At 42.9% G+C, this 19,268-nt stretch overlaps 1 protein-coding gene across 2 annotated transcripts; it reads left to right on the top strand.

The window, feature by feature from the left end:
- Nucleotides 1-65: 65 nt before the first annotated feature.
- Nucleotides 66-16,153, top strand: LOC142959901 (E3 ubiquitin-protein ligase CBL-like). 2 transcript variants are annotated; one of them, XM_076101410.1, is made up of 15 exons: nt 66-680; nt 2,165-2,412; nt 3,725-3,871; nt 3,965-4,121; nt 5,032-5,153; nt 5,315-5,452; nt 6,391-6,478; nt 6,713-6,844; nt 8,331-8,537; nt 8,781-8,897; nt 8,989-9,278; nt 9,635-9,802; nt 10,523-10,626; nt 10,737-10,922; nt 11,587-16,153. In XM_076101410.1, the coding sequence occupies exons 1-15, from the start codon at nt 537-539 to the stop codon at nt 11,898-11,900; spliced, it is 2,562 nt and encodes an 853-aa protein (XP_075957525.1). In that variant the 5' UTR covers nt 66-536; the 3' UTR covers nt 11,901-16,153. The 2 variants fall into 2 exon arrangements, with proteins under 2 accessions (XP_075957525.1, XP_075957524.1); XM_076101409.1 differs by having other exon boundaries at nt 67-680; nt 10,520-10,626.
- The last annotated feature ends 3,115 nt before the right edge of the window (nt 16,154-19,268 follow it).

Genomic DNA, 19,268 nt, shown 5'->3' with positions numbered 1-19,268 from the left:
GCATGTTCAATGGCCACCCTCTTATTTTGAAGGCTGCGGGCCGGACGTCCTTGTTTATCTGCTGCCCTGTCGTTGGCTGGAACTGCTGCACAACCTGTTTGTTGATCGCTTATGTGGCTTATTAACACCCCGACTTTATTATAAGCCGGGTGGATTTCTCAGGGGGATTTAAGTTGCTGTCGCCAAGAAGAGATAGCTAGCAGTCTGACAGCAGACACCTACTACACAACGAGTATGTCCTAAAGCTTTTATTTTGGCGACTGAATTAAAACTGAGAATAGGCTTTTTTTTTTTTTTTTTTATGTAGCATGCTAGCTGTTAGCTGCGTCGCGCACAGAGTACACACAGCCGTTTTTGTTCTGCTCTTGCAACAGCCTCTGCATGACAAACGATCACAAGTGTTGAAGTATAGATAGGTCGCAACAAAAACACACACACAGCGGTTGTTTTGTTGAGGAACGTGTGAGGAATAATCACTTGGCTCGTTGGCTATCCTCAGCCCCCGGGGCTAAACCCCCGGTCTGCCGACCGAATTGATGGCCGGAAATCCGAGGAGGGGCGCCGGGCTCATCGGCTTGATGAAGGACGCCTTTCAGCCGCACCAGCAGCCTCTGCAGCCGCACCAACCTGCAGTGGTCGATAAGAAAATGGTGGAGAAATGCTGGAAACTCATGGATAAGGTACTGACACTGTTTGGGTACCAAGAAAAAAACACAAAACAGGGAACTGAAAGCGAGTCACTTGACTTTTGTCAGTTATCAGTAACGTTAGTTAGCTTAGATCAGAAAAACATCCACTCCTAGCTTCCCTCTTTTTTATTATCATCATGGGCAAACAACTGTATTCTTATGAACTGGTTATAAACAGACACATGCATCCAAAACCTATTGTGCAACAAATTTTCATACTCAATAATCAGAGATTAGAGATCCATATAGGGAAGTATTTTAGCATTTAGTTGTGGGACTGTCTACATGGTCTCTATGACCATATCAAACCCTCAAAAGGGTCCCAGATGCATTATCTAATTGGGGTAATTTATAGGGTCACAGTGATGCTAATCTGTTGATGACTTTGTGGACACACTTCATGGGTCTCTGCATTACGTTTGGCATTAGATTAAAAAGAGGTGTGTGTTAGTTAGTTTCGCATCACCGACTGTCACTCCTGCTCATCTTCTCCACAATCTTAACTGAGCCAGTCAGGAGAGAAGAAAGCAGAGAGGGATGAAGAGACGAGAGATTAGTTCAGAGGGGGCCGGAGACAGAAGAGAGACAGATATCAGATAAGACAAGAGTACAATACACAGTTTGCACTGTGCTGTGCTGCCTCATTTACGCGACAGTATGATGGGTCTTTGGGTCACATAGCACTGATTGATCCGTTCTGCTGTTGGTTTTAAAACTTTGTTGTTGTTTTTTAAAGTTCCAGTCATATGCTTCCACTTAGGACTGGGGGATAATGCAGTAGTGTGTATTGCCTCGCAGTGGGATTGTATTGTGGTAGAAGCTTGTAGTCAAAAACTAAGAAAATGAGTTGGATTTCTTTGTGATTTTTGCATACATTTTCTGAGTACTTGCATATTGATTTGTGAATTATTCTTATCTTGCTATTTCAACCACATCTCCCAACTCTGTTCCCTCAGAAGTAAACAATAGATTTAACGAATTGTCGTGTTGCAAAGCAAACATTAACACACACACACACACACACACACACACACACACACACACACACACACACACACACACACACACACACACACACACACACACACACACACACACACACACACACACACACACACACACACAGCCTTCCTGCCGTTTCTCTCAGTTTATATATTAACACCTACTGTACACTGCGCTGTGTTCCTTCCTCTTTCTTACTGCCCGAGCCAAAAGTAAAATGCCTCCACAAATCTTTTTAAAAGAAACCGCTGGATTGAGAGCCAAGTCGCTGTTCAGTGTGAAAGCCCCCGATGTGATGTTTGCAGAACTTTCACTTTGATAACTTCAGATATTTCGACGTGTAAGGACATGATCTTGTAATAGTATAGACAGCAGGCATGATTCCAACAAGCAAAAACACTTTCAGTCTCCACATGAGCACATAGACGTGACCTATTGTGAGCCCGTCTTCTACTACCGTGTGTGCTATCCAGGTGGTGCGTTTGTGCCAGAACCCCAAGGTGGCGTTGAAGAACAGCCCCCCCTACATCCTGGACCTGCTGCCGGACACCTACCAGCACCTACGCACCATTCTGTCCCGATACGAGGGCAAAATGGAGATTCTCGGGGAGAACGAGTATTTTCGCGTGGTCATGGAGAACTTGACCAACAAGACCAAGCAGACCATGAGCCTTTTTAAAGAGGCCAAGGAGAGGATGTATGAGGAGAACTCCCAGCCCAGGTTGGCTTATATATCCTGATGAAATGTCACGTGATGAAGTGTGTTTGGGTAATTGACGGGTGTTGCTTATCATCGTTTAAATTAGTTCCGTATCCATAAAACGAGCCCTGAAGATCACGATGGTATAAAACTGCCGCAACTAGCAGAACTTCTGCTGACTGATGCTACCTCTATCTAATCTAAAAAGTTAATTCATTACATATTACACGGCTGCACAGTAAAAAATTGCACGTAGTATTTCCTGATTTAGAATAGGAAGGTTCATGCTAATGCTTTCGTCTGCAGTGTTCATACAAGGAAGAAGCAAACTTTTTCCAGTGAGTCCTCTTGTCTGTTACAGTGTTGTTCCCTCACGACTTTGAAAAACATATGAAAGTAATTCATTTTTGATTGCAGTGGCCTCATTTGGTAAGCAGCCATTAATCTTCTCGGATGATAGGATCATGTAAGAACTTTCTCCACAATCCATTTTTAGACTTTCCATCACTGTGATGAAATCCAACTTATGTCATTTTGGCAGAAGCACAACAGCCACGTGATCTGAAGTAAAAAGAAAATAAATCACCCAAATGAAGCACGAAGGCCTGATTAAACTGTCGCAATCAGATCCACTTCCCGTTTCTCAGAAAGTCATCACTAAGCGAAAGTTCATCCTTCCTCTGACGCACTCAGATTTGTTGATTAAGCATTTCCTCATCGATGCTCTGCATCAACAACTATTGTGACAGTTAGCAAAAGTATCGGTACAAGTATCGGTACAAAGTACAGTCCTGTCTCAAAGGACTTACTTCCTGTCCTCCCCCCTCAACAGGTGTGAGCGCTCACGCTACTCCATCCTCTAAAGAGTGGGTGCCCTTTAGCTGAAAAATAGTGGCTCATTACAGAAATAGCCGTTTGTTTATGAACCATAAAGATATATTTTTTTTAAAAGTTGAAAAAAAAGGGCTAGGTTTGAACGTTACACCCATTTTAAAAGTAGAAAAAGTGGAATATTTTGCAGCGTATTAAAGATTTTAAGCTTGCATACCCTAATAAAGCTGAACATTTCAAAGTTTCACCGACATCTTTGTACGCGGAATTATGGGAAAGTTCCTTGTGACTAGAAAGCGTTCAGCGGGAGTGGAAAGAATAATAATAAAGCCTGTAAATACATGTGTGATTTGCCTTGTTTACTAATAGATAAGCACATTCATACATGGTTGTTGAATGGCTGTAATCTTTCCGTCTTGTTATATGAATTTGGACAAATATTAGAACTTAGTCGGATAATATCCCTGACTAACTTGGATCTGCTTTTTTTGTTGGTACTCAGGCGAAACCTCACCAAGCTGTCTCTGATCTTCAGTCACATGCTTGCCGAGCTAAAAGCCATCTTCCCCAATGGCTTATTTCAGGGAGACAACTTCAGGATCACCAAAGCTGATGCTGCCGAATTTTGGAGACGGTCATTTGGGGACAAGTGAGTTTTTACTTTAGGTTGAAAAAAAGCGATGATAAATGTTAGATTCCGACAAACCCTTTAACTTTCTGCCTCCCCTCCCGTGTACTGCAGGACCATAGTGCCGTGGAGGACGTTTCGTCAGGCTCTCCACGAGTTTCACCCAATCAGCTCGGGCTTGGAGGCCATGGCTCTCAAGTCCACCATCGACCTCACGTGCAACGACTACATCTCCGTCTTTGAGTTCGACATCTTCACCAGGCTCTTCCAGGTACGACTCATGACAACAAGAGCGTTCTGGGGGACGTTACGGTATCGGCAGATCCACGTAGTTATTCAGTGAAGCACTGTCTTGAGTTATGAGTCACGTTTTAGTTTAAAGCTTTAACATTTAGAGGCCTTCACTCAATTCAGAGGCTGCTGTGCTGCAGAAATTGATTATCTTATCGATCAAGAAAACATCAGCAGTCATTGATTATTAAAGGTTAATGTCTCCTGTGAGTCTGATCTAAGAGCTCACTCGTGGCCTTAGATGATTATCGATCATTGATCTGGGGGATTGTTCCATTATGGAAATTGCATTAGTGTATTTTTATAGATAAATTATTAAAGGTGGCCGGATAGATCTGACTACATGTGTGTATTCCGTTACGTGAATGATTTGCCTAGATGTTATTCTTATAGCGTGCATGACAACATCTAGCCTTATTCTTTCAGCTGCAACTATGAAATCGATTTAAGAACATGATTCAAAGCGCTAAGTGGGCTCTCTTTCATATGGGGCGGTACCAAATAGTTTGACGATAACATTGTCCAAACAGCTCCAATAACTTCAATGTGTTTTAAAATCCAGAAGTCAGCATTTATTGAGAAAAGATGGACCCAGTTTATCTTCTCTTATCGTGGATTCACTTATGTGCGACAGCTTCTTGAGCAGTGTGTCGCTGTGCTGCGTGTCGTAGTCATGCGCTTACAGTGTAATGCATTGCCTTGCGTACTTTGCTTCGGGTACTTTTATGCTGTGGCGGATTATAGGATATAAAAGTAAGCCTTTTTACCACTTTTTAATTTGCTTCCAAATCTATTTTACACTGCTGGGGGTTGTCATACCAGCACCATTGAAACAGTTGGAATCTGTATGAACTCTTCATGAATTATTTGTGTGTGTGTGTGTGTTGTAGCCGTGGTCGTCTCTTTTAAGGAACTGGAACAGTCTGGCAGTCACACACCCGGGTTACATGGCCTTCCTAACCTACGACGAGGTCAAGGCTCGACTGCACAGGTTCATCCACAAACCCGGCAGGTGAGACACACACACACAAACCTTTAGAATGACGCGGACCATGCTTCCTCGTGTTTTTAAGATAAGTCTAAAGAGGGATGGGTGAAGAATCAAAGTATAGGTAACCGCGTTAAACATGTTGCTGCAACACGCTTGTTTGAGATTTGTGTCTCCTCTCTCAGCTACATCTTCAGGCTGAGCTGCACCCGGCTGGGCCAGTGGGCTATCGGCTACGTGACAGCTGACGGGAACATCCTGCAGACCATCCCCCATAACAAACCGCTCTTTCAGGCCCTCATTGATGGATACAGAGAGGGATTGTGAGTCCCCCTGCAACACAGTGTCAATGCACCAATTTATACATTTTAGGGTACATTGAGTTATACATGCCTCTAGGGATTAGAGAAAAGATTAGAGATTGCCACAATGACTCCAGAGTAGCTCTTTTAGTCAGCGTATTGAAGGCATGTTATAGTCTTCTATTGTGTTAATATCTTGTTTAAAAACTGTTTCTTTGGATTGCTGAATGCAACCCAAATAACAAAGTAGGGTATCAATGCTAGAGATGATTGAATCTCTCTGATAACCGGATACAAACAGGGACAGACGGTCAGACTTTGGGTTGAGTCTGGTGCACTTTTGATGACTTTACACAATAAGGGTTTAAAGTCATCAACTCCCAGTGCAGCTCTACAGTTTCACTTCACTGTACGATCCACTAGGCCAAAGATCACAACAGAGGATGCTGAAGGGTCTGAAGCTAAAGGCAGAAGTAACATTCCAAAAAGTCAGCACATAGAGCTTCAACAATGAGTAAAATAACCTTTTTTTCTTGTAGTAGTTTATTATAGCATGCAAGGAATGCTCCACGGAAAATATATCTTTAAAAACTATCAAACCTTCCTCCACTGTGGCCATGAAACGCGGCTGTAAAGAAAACGTTTGCCACATATCTTCGACATCTTCGATATGTGGCAAACAATCATCACTTTACAAAAAAAGTTACAAAATATTTTGGAGTGCAACACAAAAAATGAGGTACTGTAGGAGTGTTTGGAAGCCAACATCTAGTGTCCGTGAGAGGAACTGCAGTCTAAATGCATTCAAACACCATTCAGCTGAGACAGGGATACTTGATTTTACCGCCCATCAATATTTAAAATGAAAAATAAGGGGAAAGGGATCCTCTCGTAGTGACGAATGCACAGAGAATTATGACTAATCATCATGCGTGTTTGTGTTTGCGGTGGATCTCCAGCTACCTGTTCCCTGATGGTCGCGCACAGAACCCAGACCTAACAGGGCTGTGTGAACCTTCTCCACAGGACCACATCAAAGTTACTCAGGTTCGTTTGTTTCTCATCTGTAAACCAGTCACTCAGGGCACTACAAGTGCAGTAGTCCCACTGCAAAAGATGCACAAGGCACATCAGTGTCTCCATGTTATGCTGCAATATAGAGCCCAGTAACAATGAATGAGTTAAACACTCTAGGTTGAGAACGGTTTGACGAGTAAGTGTCAACTACCATCTTCAATATGAACAAGTATCAATATGTCTCTTCCCCCTTAATCCCTGCAGGAGCAGTATGAGCTGTACTGTGAGATGGGCTCCACCTTCCAGCTCTGCAAGATCTGTGCAGAGAACGACAAGGATGTGAAGATCGAGCCCTGCAGACACCTGATGTGCACCTCCTGTCTCACTGCGTGGCAGGTGAGGCTATGGCATTTTATTACACTGTTTTCTTGCAGCTCTGTAAATCCCGTCAGTCTGAAGGAAAGTCTCTTTCTAACTGCTGTGAACATTTATTTAAGCCAAGCTCCGTATTCGATCCGGTCTTGCTACGATTCTTTTTGGCTCTCAGGCCTTTTTTGATGAGCATAAATTCTCCAAAAGTGGCACTTATTTACCTCAACTGCAGGGAGAACCAGGCTTAAAAGGGATAGTTCTGGTGTTTTGAAGTGTTGTTCTAAGAGGCGCTTATCCATACTCACTGTATTACCTCCAGTAAATGACACGCCCCCTAGTTCTGAGAAGCAGATAAGAGTCAATGCACAACAGCAAAGCAACATAGAAAATAAATCATCGGTGTAAGTGTACGCTATATTTATAATATTTGACGGTTTACTTTGCTATGAGACAGCAGTTTCCAACAGGCAACTGATACCATTGTATCTTCAACAGAAACGCTGTTTTGATGCATATATATCACCATTAGCTTCCTTATTGCCATTTGTTTTGATGGCTGTTAAGCTAGCGTCAATGAGACTCACCACTTCCTGCACACGTTTCACAATAAAAGCCTTCCAGCTGCTCAAAGGGCATAATCTATTTACATTTAAAACATCTAGAAGTTTGAAGTTTTTCATTCACAATTGCTAAGTAAGTCAAATAAGTAATTGATAATTTATAGGAAGTAATTATTGTAAAATTAGTGTATTAGTAGGACATGATTGTTGCTGTGGAAATTCCCCGACAACTAGGGCTTTGTTGCTAGTTGTTTTGTTGAGTTATATAAATGTAATTTAAGGTGCCGTCAGATTTCTGCTAGACTGTCCCAAGTCATCCAAAATGTTCAAAAAGCTAAAATGGAATATATATTAAAAAAAAAAAAAACTTACCAGGCGTAGAATTAGGAATTGGTAATCCGGCTTTAGTTTGATTTCCAGTCCTCTGCTCAGTAGTTTTGGTCCTCAAATCACAGTTACTTGTTCACGTCACATGGACGAGGTGCAACCATTAACGGGAGCTAAATGCTTTTTCCACTCTCGACTGAAGGCTACGGGACTCCTCCGTCTACCTCAGAAAGCATTCTCTTTCTCCTCACCCCAAACAATTCACTTCCCTTTGTTGTCCAGGCCACACCCCCTTACACCTGTGATTCGGGAGGAAACTGATTACCTGATCAGTGTTAGCTATGTGAGACTATGCATGGCGTGGCAAACAGGTAGAAGCACTGGTGACGAAGGTTACTAATTTGTTAATTCAGAGGGATTCGACATTTTTCAATGTTGAGCTGTCTATCTTGCTGAGGCTCATGGGTAGACTTCAACTTCCCTGTCTCTTCCTATGGGTTCTTGCTCAGTTAGAGAGATGCTTAAAGCTGTCATTTGTGTGTGTGTGAGCAAAAGCTAAGGGTCTCATATCTGACAAAGGTCTCACTTTTTAAACTTTAAACTTTGCTTCTTGTGTGTCTCAGGAGTCGGAGGGTCAAGGCTGCCCGTTTTGCCGCTGTGAGATCAAAGGTACAGAGCCCATCGTGGTGGACCCGTTCCACCCGAAGGCCAGCGGGGCTTCCTTTGCTGGTTTTCAGGGTTCCAGCAGAGCAGAAGCTGCCTGCAACGACGAGGAAGACGATGATCGCCTGGAGGACCACCTTGTCATGAGCAGGCTGGCTTGCACCAAGGTAAGAGGATCACACACACACACACACACACACACACACACACACACACACACACACACACGTTATGATCCACAGACATCCAATCAGCAGACGCTCACCGGATTTAGTCTCAGGAATCCATGTGGGCTCATTTTAGTCACTGCTGACTAAGATAAGGTTATAGAACTGTCTTTATTGTATTTGTTTAGATTGTAGCAGTGCAATTTAACTTCTCTAAATGTAGATGTGTGTGCATGTGTGTAGGTAGAGCGCCCGCCCTCTCCAGTGTCTCAGCTGCCTCCAGTGCCCCCCAGGCTGGACCTCCTGCAGCAGAGACCCTCCAGCTCCCACAGTGCACAGACTCAGGGAGCCACAGCCAAGGTAAGTGTGTGTGTGAGTTTAACAGAGAGACCAAACATCTAATCTACTGCCAGTTGACAACACTGCCGTCGACCCACTACCTCCACTGCAGATGCCGGCCACTCACAGAGACAAGCCTCTACCTCTGCCTCCAGCCCTGAGAGAGCTGCCCCCTCCCCCCCCTCCGGAGCGCCCCTCCCTTGTCGGCCAGGACTCCAGACTCCAGAGGAGGCCGCTGCCCTCCACCCCGGACCAGGCCGCCTGGGCCTCCAACTACATGGTCCCGCGTCCGGCAACCAAGGCCCTGCCAGCCTTGTCCTCCACCCCTCAGAACAACGGAACCAGTGGGGAGGGAAGCAAACCCCAGGCAGCTACGAACGCCGTCTACTGCCTGGCTGCAAGGTACCGAGCTCTGCTGCTGTGAGATGGATATGTAGTTCCTGTCTTAAGTATATTTCCATTTTAAGTCCCACCCTAGTGGCATGGCGCTGGAAAGATATGTGAGGAAGTTAAGTGAGTCAGATCCTCTTAAATATAAAGCATGATGTGCACCCTGCTGGCATATTACAAGCAAGTTCACCCTGTTTGGACTTTTAAGTACACGATGCTGGAATACAGAAGACATTTACATGAAATAGGAACGATGCAAGTATCACCCACAAATATGCCACACGGCTCTTTCGTACGTTATTGCAAAAGTTATTACCCGTTCAAAATCTCACCACGCTTTGTGTCTGCTTGTGTCTGTATTTGATCAGATCTGTGCCAGCGTCGGCGGCGTCGGGTGGGGAGAAGCCGTTGTCTGACTGTGAGGAGAATGAGTACATGAGTCCCACCTCTCTCCCTGCTGCTGGGGCCCCCTGGGTCATAACGGGCTCCTTGGTGCCCCCGCCTCCGGTCCAGGCGAACCACCACAACGACATCAGGTAGACAGGAGAACCAGCGGTGATGCAAATGCTCCCTGGGTCCATTCATTGTCCTGATATGATGATATAACAGCACTAACACGCCCATAAGGTTTTGCAGCTTAGTGCAGTTTGGCCTTTTTTTGTCTGATTGCAATTATCCACCTGGCCAAGTATAAATGTTGCCTTAAAGTCTTTTTTGTGCGCAGGTTTAGCCGCAATAAGTAAAACCGGAGTAAATGCTGCAATAATGTATCTGGAGTCTTTTTGTTTTGGTCCACCAGAGGGCTCTGGAGCCTCAGTTTTGTTTGCCCATGGAGGTCCCAGTCCTAAACCCACAAATACCTCCCTCCCACTTATTTGCTGTGTTTCACCTCCTTTGTTTGAATAATTTAAAGGGGATGACGCAATGTGTGACAAGAAGGCAGCGATGTAACGCACGCTTGTTGCGTTGATGAAGTGATGAAAGAGTCCTAAAGTACAGGAGAGGAAGAATGAATAGAGAAGCTTCCGAAAAGATAGAACCAGTGAGCTGTATGTTACGGTGCGAGGCTAAAAGTCAAATACATCCCTAATCATACGTGTTCAGACCTGTGATGAATGTTTTATAGACTTAAATGCTTTATTCTGGTCAAGTTGCTCTTAATATTTTTTTGTTTTACTTTTTTTACTGCACATAAAGAATGACCACTAGTAGGGTTCCAAATTGTTATTTGATTCTCTCTCCCCTCGTCTCAGCAGCGAGGTGGCTGACAGTGACTCCGAGGAGCCCATAGTCTACGAGTCCATGTGTAACATCCAGGCCCAGGCTGGTTCCTGTGACACGGCACAGGCCTCTGAACTGGGTAACACTCACACCCAGTTATAGCCATTATATGACATTACTTTTCTTCTGGCCGCTCCGTATGTGAGCTGTGTGTTGTAATATTGACTTTTGTCGGCGTTTGTTTTTCAGACCAACCTCAACATACAGCTGCGGCTCCCCAGGACAAGAAGGAGGAGATTATTGAGGAGGATATTTACGAGTACGACTGTCCCAGACCGGTCCTCCCTCTCGCCCCCACCAGAAGAACCATGTCGGATATGGGCGGTCCCTCAGCGGCCTTCAGCAGTCTCAGCATCGACAGTGCAGTAGACGCCAGTATGCATTTCTACAAATTGTTTTTCGCTTTTTATCTGCTGTTTTAAGGTAGAATGCCACCAAGTGTCTGGCTGCTGAGGCAAAACATATTTAAATGTTCTTTACGGTTGTTGTTCTGTCTTTTGGATAAGGCTTGTAGCCAGCCATCATTATTACAACCCCCATCATAGTGTGATCCATGCTAACGGGACAAGATGTTGTCGGTATCTGAAGCGTTCTGGTTTCTGTTTGTCGTCCGAGTAGTCTTGACCAATCACATTCAAGCAGGCTTTGGTTGAATGCAAAACAATCTGTGTGGAGAACAAAAGAGGCGGGACGCAGTTGCCGAAATGCAACCCCAGAATCCACTGGTTCTAACGATGATAAAATATTTTTTATTTGTTTAAAATGTGATCAATTCGGTCGTACACTTTGCTAATCAGACTGTGAACAATGTGCAGCGCACAACGGATATTCGCTGACTACACCGGAACCCCAGAAATATGGCGGTAATATAAAACATAAGGCTTATCCGTCTGGGATTGGTATTAGAATAAATCTACAATCGACTGAGGAGTATTATCCATCTGTTTTCACTTCTCTGACCCCCCCAAAACCTGGTATTCCCTCAGGTACTTTTCCCCCACTCTTACTGACCGTTGCCTACTCACCTGTGTATTTCCAGGTATGTTTGCAGCAGGAGCCGAACCTGAACGTCCCCCCAAACCTCTCCCACGGCGAGCTAACTCCGACCGGCGGCCTCGGCCTGTAAACCGGGAATTTCCTGCTCCATTGCCGGACCTCCCCGGTCCCTCCTCTGCTTCCTCCTCCCCTCCTCCTCCTCCTCCTCCTGGAAGCCAGACCTTAAACGGGGAGATTGAATGCTTGGTGTCCCAGGGCTACTCCATTCAGGACATCCAGAAAGCCCTGCTGATCGCCCAGAACAACCTGGAGACGGCCAAGAACATCCTGCGAGAGTTTGTCTCCATCGCCACATAGTCGCTGCAGGCACACCCCCCCTCTCTATTTCTATCTCTGTCTCGTCTCTGTCTCACTCTGTGCCATTATCATGGATAGCATTTACCAAGCACTTTCCTGCAGAGCCACAAGTACTTTACTCTGAAGAGTGAAGTAAAGTAGCTGCGTTCACGTTATATCAGAAGACATTATCTGCAAGTTGTAGTCTTTGAAAAGACCCAAAGTCATTTCTGCGGCAGGTATTACTTGCTTTTCTAAGTGGAGTTTTGTGTTAAAATATATTATTTTAATTATCTTGGACTACTGTTATGCCAATGCCAATTGTTTTGACATTGAAGCCCTTAAAATCTCTTGTTTACTCGTAATCGCCACTTGGCGATTGAGGTTTTTTTGGCTCCCTTGAACAGAAGTATCCGTTGGTCAGTCCAGTTTGGGTTCAAGGAGCAGCTCAGTCGAGTCAGATATGACCTGAACGCAGCATACACGGAGAATGGAAGCCTTTTTAATGTGAGCTCTCTGTAGCCAAGTTCTGACCCCGTTGTACTTCGCTGAGGTCCACTCGTGCTGTGGCATCGTTTCCCCCCCTCAGTCCAGAGTACCTTCTCTCATTACGCTAAGTGATTGAAGCTACAGTGATCAGTAGAAGGACCCCGCGGATAGTCGCTTCTGACTCGGTTCCCGTTCGGTTTTGGTGCTTTTTACGGGCTTCTTGGCAAATTTTGTGGCGTACGAATATGTAGCGACGCTAGTTCTGTCGGAAAATTTGTGATTAACGCTGTGGTGTGTGTGTGTGTGTGTGTGTGCGCGCTCAATGCTGATGAATGTGAATATTCAGTCGCAGTGCAGTATTGCAGGGCTTCGTTTCGTACGCGTCGCTGTGGCCTCGCTCCGTATTTTGTTTCGATGGTATTTGACCACTTGAACTTGACTCCATAGTTCCTCTCAGCTCACGGTTCAATGATGGTTCTATAATGAAATAACAAGATTTAATGTTTAAGTACTCTCATAAATTGTTGTGCTGAGTGTAGTACTAACTGGCTGGATTTTCAGGAGTCTAGTTTGTCATTTAATTCCATGATTGCCTGCCACCGAAGGCTGGTTTATTTACTGTAACGCTTCTGTTTAATCTCATGGTGTCTTACTAACAAGCAAAAGGACTTTAAAGGGATAGTTCAGATAGTTTGAAGTGGGGACGTATGAGGTACTTATCCATAATCGATCATTATGCCCCCAGTTGGGAGAAACAAACGGGAGTAACGGCACAGGAGCAAAGTAATGTACTACTGAGGACGAGCTCAGCAGCTAAACATATTTTAGCCACAATATCAGTTATTTCGAGAGTTTTCACTGCTTTACTTGATGTTATATATGCTCTCTTCAGAGCTACTAGACTCCATTGACAAAAACAGTCATTGTCTGTGTTATCTTGCAAAACACAGGAGTTGCTGGTCTACCGCCGCCTCCTTTGGTTAGTTTGTTTGTGTTATTGTGTGACTTTTGTAAATCCGAAACAACCCTTTAAAACACCAAAGTCACACAATTACACAAACTAACCAACCGAGCGAGGCAGCGGTAGACCACAAACTTGTTTGTTCTGAGAGGTAAGATGAGAGCATAGAGAATGGCTTCAGGTCCCTGTCTGAAAGGGCTGTTGTCTGAAGGTAAAGCGGTGAACATACTCTAAAGATAGCGTACACTTTAACCGGTATAGGTTGTTGTCGGTGGCTAAACGTTTTGCCACAGCGGTGCATTGCTTTGCTCCTGTGCTGGTACTCCTAGTTGCTCCTCCGTACTGTAGGTAATACAATGAAAACAAGTGCCTCATACAAACCCACTTCTAAAAATGTGAACTATCCCTTTATCGTGTCCCGTTAGCTTTCCTCTCACATGTTGATGTGATTAAACTCACATTATGTACAGACAGCTGAGGAATCAGATGATGGAGGGATATACATGGAGCCCTAAAGCAAAAACACAGACGGTGGTCATGAGGACTCAGGCACTCAGTAACACGCCAGGGTAGAATGTAACGAACAGACGCTGAAGCAGACATTATGTAATGTTGGCCGTGTTTGTGGACGAGCATTCACTAATGACACATTATTACAGAAACATTCCAATGATTGGATTTTCCTGCTTATCGTTACCTTACCGACATTAGAGTTTAAAGATCACTGTTGCAATGCCACGGTGCAAAGATATTAGATTACATGATTGACAGAAAAATGTACCTGCAATTATTTTGATATTGTGAAAATATCAAAAGCTCCAGCACCTCAGTTGTAAGGATTTTGTGGTTTTATTTTTGTCTTATGCGATAGTGACTCGATAATTTGGGGGGTTTTGAAGTGTTGATTGGACAAAACTAGCACTCTGAAGACACCAACTTGGGCTTTAGGACATTTAAATGGACATTTTCCACAGATTTAGACCAAAAGATTAATTGATAGTAATTCACATGGTTAACATTATCAAACATCAGTGTTGTCATTGTGTGCATGTCTGCAGGCTCCACCCATTAATAACCAGTCACTGCCAGAAACAAGATAAGAGTCCACTTTCACAATTCAAACACAGACGATATGTCGGAAGCGTCTTGCACAAGGAGTACAGTTTCCTCCTTTTATTTTTCCTCTCCCAAAAATAGATCTTCAGTTGTCGCTTCTGATTTCTGCAGTAACACGTTAATGTGCCTTCTGTCAATCGCAACCTGCACATGCCAGCAGCAGACAAACAGTCCCTCTCACTTAAATCTACACCGCTTCTCTTCTTAGTTGGAGCCTTTTATTCCAGACAGTTTGTCTCATTTATTCACATTCAATCACAGAATATCAAGAGTTTGGAGATATCCACAATGGATAATCTGAGCTCTATCAATACAGAAATGTATATCCGAGAGTTCATGAATACAATAGTTATGGATTTGGAACCAAGATATCTACTAAGTTGAACATCTTACAGCTGAAAAATAAACCTTTAATGTTCCCTGGTGGACAAGCTATGTAATGGCAAAACGGTCGTGCGCTGCATTCATAGTAAAAAACTAAATAAAGCGCATCTCTTGCTTTGTATGACTTAATTTTCTTGCAATTATGAGGTACTATTTACAAGTTCTAATGTATTCTATGCTATAATAACAAACTGCCATTTATTTATTTTTACTTAATGAATGCAATGTGCAACCGTACTTCAGTTTCTGTACTGCAGACTTGAAAGTTGATACTATGGGTGGGCGGATACCGATACAAAGTCTTGTTTTGAGTAACAATACTCGCGTCAAAGGTTCATTCCAAAAGATCCATCATATTTTCACATGAACACTTTTCTTCGTGCTGCGATATTTGCACCTCTGCTGCTGTTGTGTGACTAACTTCAGTTTGTATTAAAAACTCTTTCGTTCAAACATGCATGTGATGAAGTCACCAACAGAGAATAGTAAAATGAAATGCCTTGCGTGTTGCACAATTATTTTGCGGTAGTAGCTCATTAATAATGCACATACCTAATAAATCATGACATTTCTCTCTTACATGTTAGCACATTAGCTGCTTTTAACAATAAGAAGTGTGATTGAAACCAGATATTGTGGGATCTTCCACCTCTAGTTGATACTGGCATATTTGTAAGACTGCAGATTTTCATTTTATACCTAAAATAGGTTTGAAATATGTCGACATGGCTGTAGAAGCCAGTCTTCAGGCTCTTGGAAACAGAAGTATGCTTGATGTGATTAAAGTAGTGAGGAAACATACTGCCCATTGGTGTAAAACAAATGGGCAGTATGTAAAATTAGCAAAAACTGTACATTGATTTGGTTTGGTGAATCCGAGGCTTCGGTCTCGTTGATTCCACGGAAATCGTGCAGGTTTAATATTTTTGCCCCAAACCAAAAGCATCTCAAAAGCAGCATGCTGCCCCCTCGGCTCGCGTTGATCTACAGAGAATGTGTCGTCAGCTTTGTGTTCACTCGATCTAACGAGTCATGTTCACTAACTCCTGACCATGAAAGTGCCGCTGTGAGGATACACTTCTGTTGAATCACTGTCTCACACGCACTTTCCCTCCGAGTCACTGGTCAACTCAACAGTGATGTGTGATGTCATCATGGTAACTAACATTTTCAACAAGAACTTGCCGACTAAAAAGTTGTCTTCATGTTTCCTTTGTAAATATGATTTTATTTATTGTCTTTTTAATATCCTCAGCATTTGTTGTGTTGCCATGTTTTCATGCCTAAGCCATTAAGATTTTTAATTAAACAGTATTTTCTTTAACATCTGATGTGTGTGGTTTGTCCATAATCACTACAGGCTGTTTTAGGTCTCAGAGGAACTCACTGCACAAATTCCTTAAAACTAAACACTTAACTGAGAGGTAAACTTATTTGTCTCATAATAAGAGATCAGTTTGTCTGCCAAATTATCTATATTTAAATATTATTAGATACATGTCTTGGACGCTTAGTTTTCTCAGTTTATTAATTAATCAGGTTAATTTTTAATAGTAAAGCAAGTTGATGGATAACTTTTGTGATCCTCTGGCTTTTCATCCAACGCCAACTTCAGGTCAAAATGTTCATTTGTCCAATACTCTGGTATTCCTGGTAAACTGTCATTTCAGCCTCAGCTGTACTTTGTTAGTGCTAATAATTAGCACACGTTAGCATGCTAACAGGGTAAATTTAAAGTGGTGAACGTGGAAAACAGCATTCCTGCTAAACTCCAGCAAATCAGTTTAGCTTAAAGCACCGCTGTCTGTGCCTCAGTACGGCCTCAGAGAGCTATTTATAAGGCTATGAACTATAGAGGCTGTCAAAACACAGTAGACGTAAAGCAGGTTGGCCACTAATTGCAGGGTTGGCGGTTCGATCCCCATCCAAGGCGTGCATGCGTAAATGTAGAGCGCTTCAAAATAAAAGCAAGTAGTTTCATCACTTTGGCTTATTAGTATTGTTTGAAAGTTATACGCTTTACACTAAGGGCGCTTGAATTGGTTGCAGATGTGAGCTGTGAGCTGTTTTCTGTCCCTCCAGACTCCAGCTGGAAATCTGAGCTACTGTTGGAGTCATTTCCAGCTCGCGCTGACAGCGGTCTGGAGGCGGCGCTCCTTCCCGTCTCGTGCAGCGCTAACACAGAGCACACTGAACTCACTATTGTTGTGGTTCATTTTGAAAAGTACTCTCATTCCTCTGGAAAAACAACGATACAAAACAGTCTCTTTAAAATGAAACCTTTTTATTTGGCATTATTTTCTTGCAAAAAATATTTTAAAAAAACTGCAAGCATCAAAGAATCACATGTACAGTACTTAATTTACACACATTTAGGAAAAGAAAACATAATTGCAACGTTCAGTTTCTAATGATTTCCCTTAGTTGAAAAATCCCCAAAATGTGTTTAAAGTTGTATTAAACTGAAAAGACGAGGTGCAGATTTACAGATCTAATCCCGAATGTTTGACTGCACACGGTTGGTGTTATGGGCTTCGTGCAGCTTCTCTAAACCACAATGACCGCATCGCACTGCACACTTCTTGCCTGAGGACTTCCTGTTCCCAGACATTTCTACAACTTCAACACCTCAACTCAGTGAGGAACCCAAAAGAAACCAGAAAACATCATTACTTTGTTGACGTTGCAAGTCATCTGGGCAAAATGTAGCACGCTGCAACAAAATGTCTCTTTTCACAAAAAAAACCTACACGGTGAGCAATCAGTACATCATATTTACAACAGGGGCCACTGCAGACGCATTCCAGTGTTGTTGCATGTTTCAGATGATTTACTATAAATCAGGCAGAGCGATCATTTTACTGTAGATTACCTCCAGTTTGTGCCTCTCATCCGTTATCATGACATTCAAATATCCATTTGGCTGAGTAATAAATCCCCGATGATCTTTGAAACACTCACTGCTGCTCAGAAAGTATTTCAACAATTTTTAAACTATTTTTTCCCCCCTCTGGCTAAAATATAAAATATTTTTAACCACTGTTTCCAAGATTTTTCACCCAAAAAAGCATCCGGAAATGACATATTGCGTTGCTTAATTTGTACAATGCCAAAAAAAGAAGAAACCTATTGTGTATGAAAATAGCATGAATCTTAATTAGATATAACTTCTGTTTTTAAATCGTTTTTTGATTGTTTTTATTTTCTTTTTAGTTCTATTTTGTTTGCTTTCATTGTTTTATTGTGTACCTTTTTATATGTTGAGTTATTTAAAATTATTTTAATACTTTTGTGTGTGGACCCCAGGAGCAGTAGCGAGTACAGGACAACAACAAAAAAACACATAAGATGAAGAATAAGGTGATAGAATAGAATATTTTGTTGATCTTGATGTTTAGAACACCTTCAAAACAACAATAAGCGATAAACAACTTCTCTTTTTCCAAACGAAAACCTTGAATGTCATGACATTAGAAACTTGGGAGAGCTGCAGATAAGTTTCTAGCTTCCACAGCTTCACATTCAGATCACGAGTTTAAAGAACACCTTGAAACTTGCTGAATATGTTCAGTAACCCATCACAGAGAGGAACATCCATGTCTACTTTTACTGTTAAAGATTCATGAGTCATGCAGAGCAGACCATGGATGGAATAAAACTAACTGTTCCTTGTGATGGAGGATCTAAGCAAAGCAAGTTCTAAGTGTCTGCCAGTTGATTCTCAAACTGGACAAAAACGTTGTGCTGCCTGGAAGGTCCAACAGCTCAAAACGTGCGGCCTGCTTTGCAGAACGGTCAGCAGTACTGTAAGGGTCATCTGTAGTAAACGCATGAAACACGCACCAACGCCACAACACTTCTTCAGGCCCAACGAGCTCTCAGTGGAAACACACAGAAAACACACACAGAGCAAACCAAAGAAACAAAACAAACTCAGTGTATGATGCATTCTCAAAAAACAGGCACAGCAGATGTCTAACCTTTGACCTTTTCACCATCAGTTACAGCCCAAGTCCACCACTAGCAGGTCTGTACACTACCACGTATTTACAAACAGTACAAGTGCTTGACAGCAGTTTGTAAAAGAAGGCTGCCAGTGTGTCTGATTGACAGTTTTCATAGATATTATTATGATTATCCTGCATTTCAAGTGACTCTGGGGAGGGAAACACCTTAATGTTTGTCATGTTTTGGAGAAATACTGGTGCCAATTAAAAAATGGAAGTGAAGCAAACACACTGGCGAACCTTCTCTCAGTGTGACTGTGAACCATCAGTGAAGAGCTGCCTCAGAGGAGCAGCTGTTTGGTCTCTGACATCACGTCCCATCCTAAAAACTCACCTGGACGCCATGAACACGGATCAACATGCACATGACCCAGACGCTTACATGAAACGAAAATCTGAGTGCCAAAATATCTTAAATAACAAAATATATAT

Source organism: Anarhichas minor, unplaced genomic scaffold (assembly GCF_050575085.1).
Source record: "Anarhichas minor isolate MPS153535 unplaced genomic scaffold, ASM5057508v1 ptg000027l, whole genome shotgun sequence".
Lineage (NCBI taxonomy): Eukaryota > Metazoa > Chordata > Actinopteri > Perciformes > Anarhichadidae > Anarhichas > Anarhichas minor.
Note: the sequence above shows the minus strand (reverse complement) of the source record. Positions and strands in the feature narration are given on the sequence as shown.

What these genes read in the sequence shown, in the direction of transcription:
- LOC142959901 (XM_076101409.1), top strand. Translation starts at nt 537, where the DNA reads ATGGCCGGAAATCCGAGGAGGGGCGCCGGGCTCATCGGCTTGATGAAG. An exon ending in TCTTCACCAGGCTCTTCCAG is followed by an intron (nt 4,122 to 5,031) that starts GTACGACTCATG and finishes TGTGTGTTGTAG; the next exon opens with CCGTGGTCGTCTCTTTTAAG. An exon ending in GATGGATACAGAGAGGGATT is followed by an intron (nt 5,453 to 6,390) that starts GTGAGTCCCCCT and finishes GTGGATCTCCAG; the next exon opens with CTACCTGTTCCCTGATGGTC.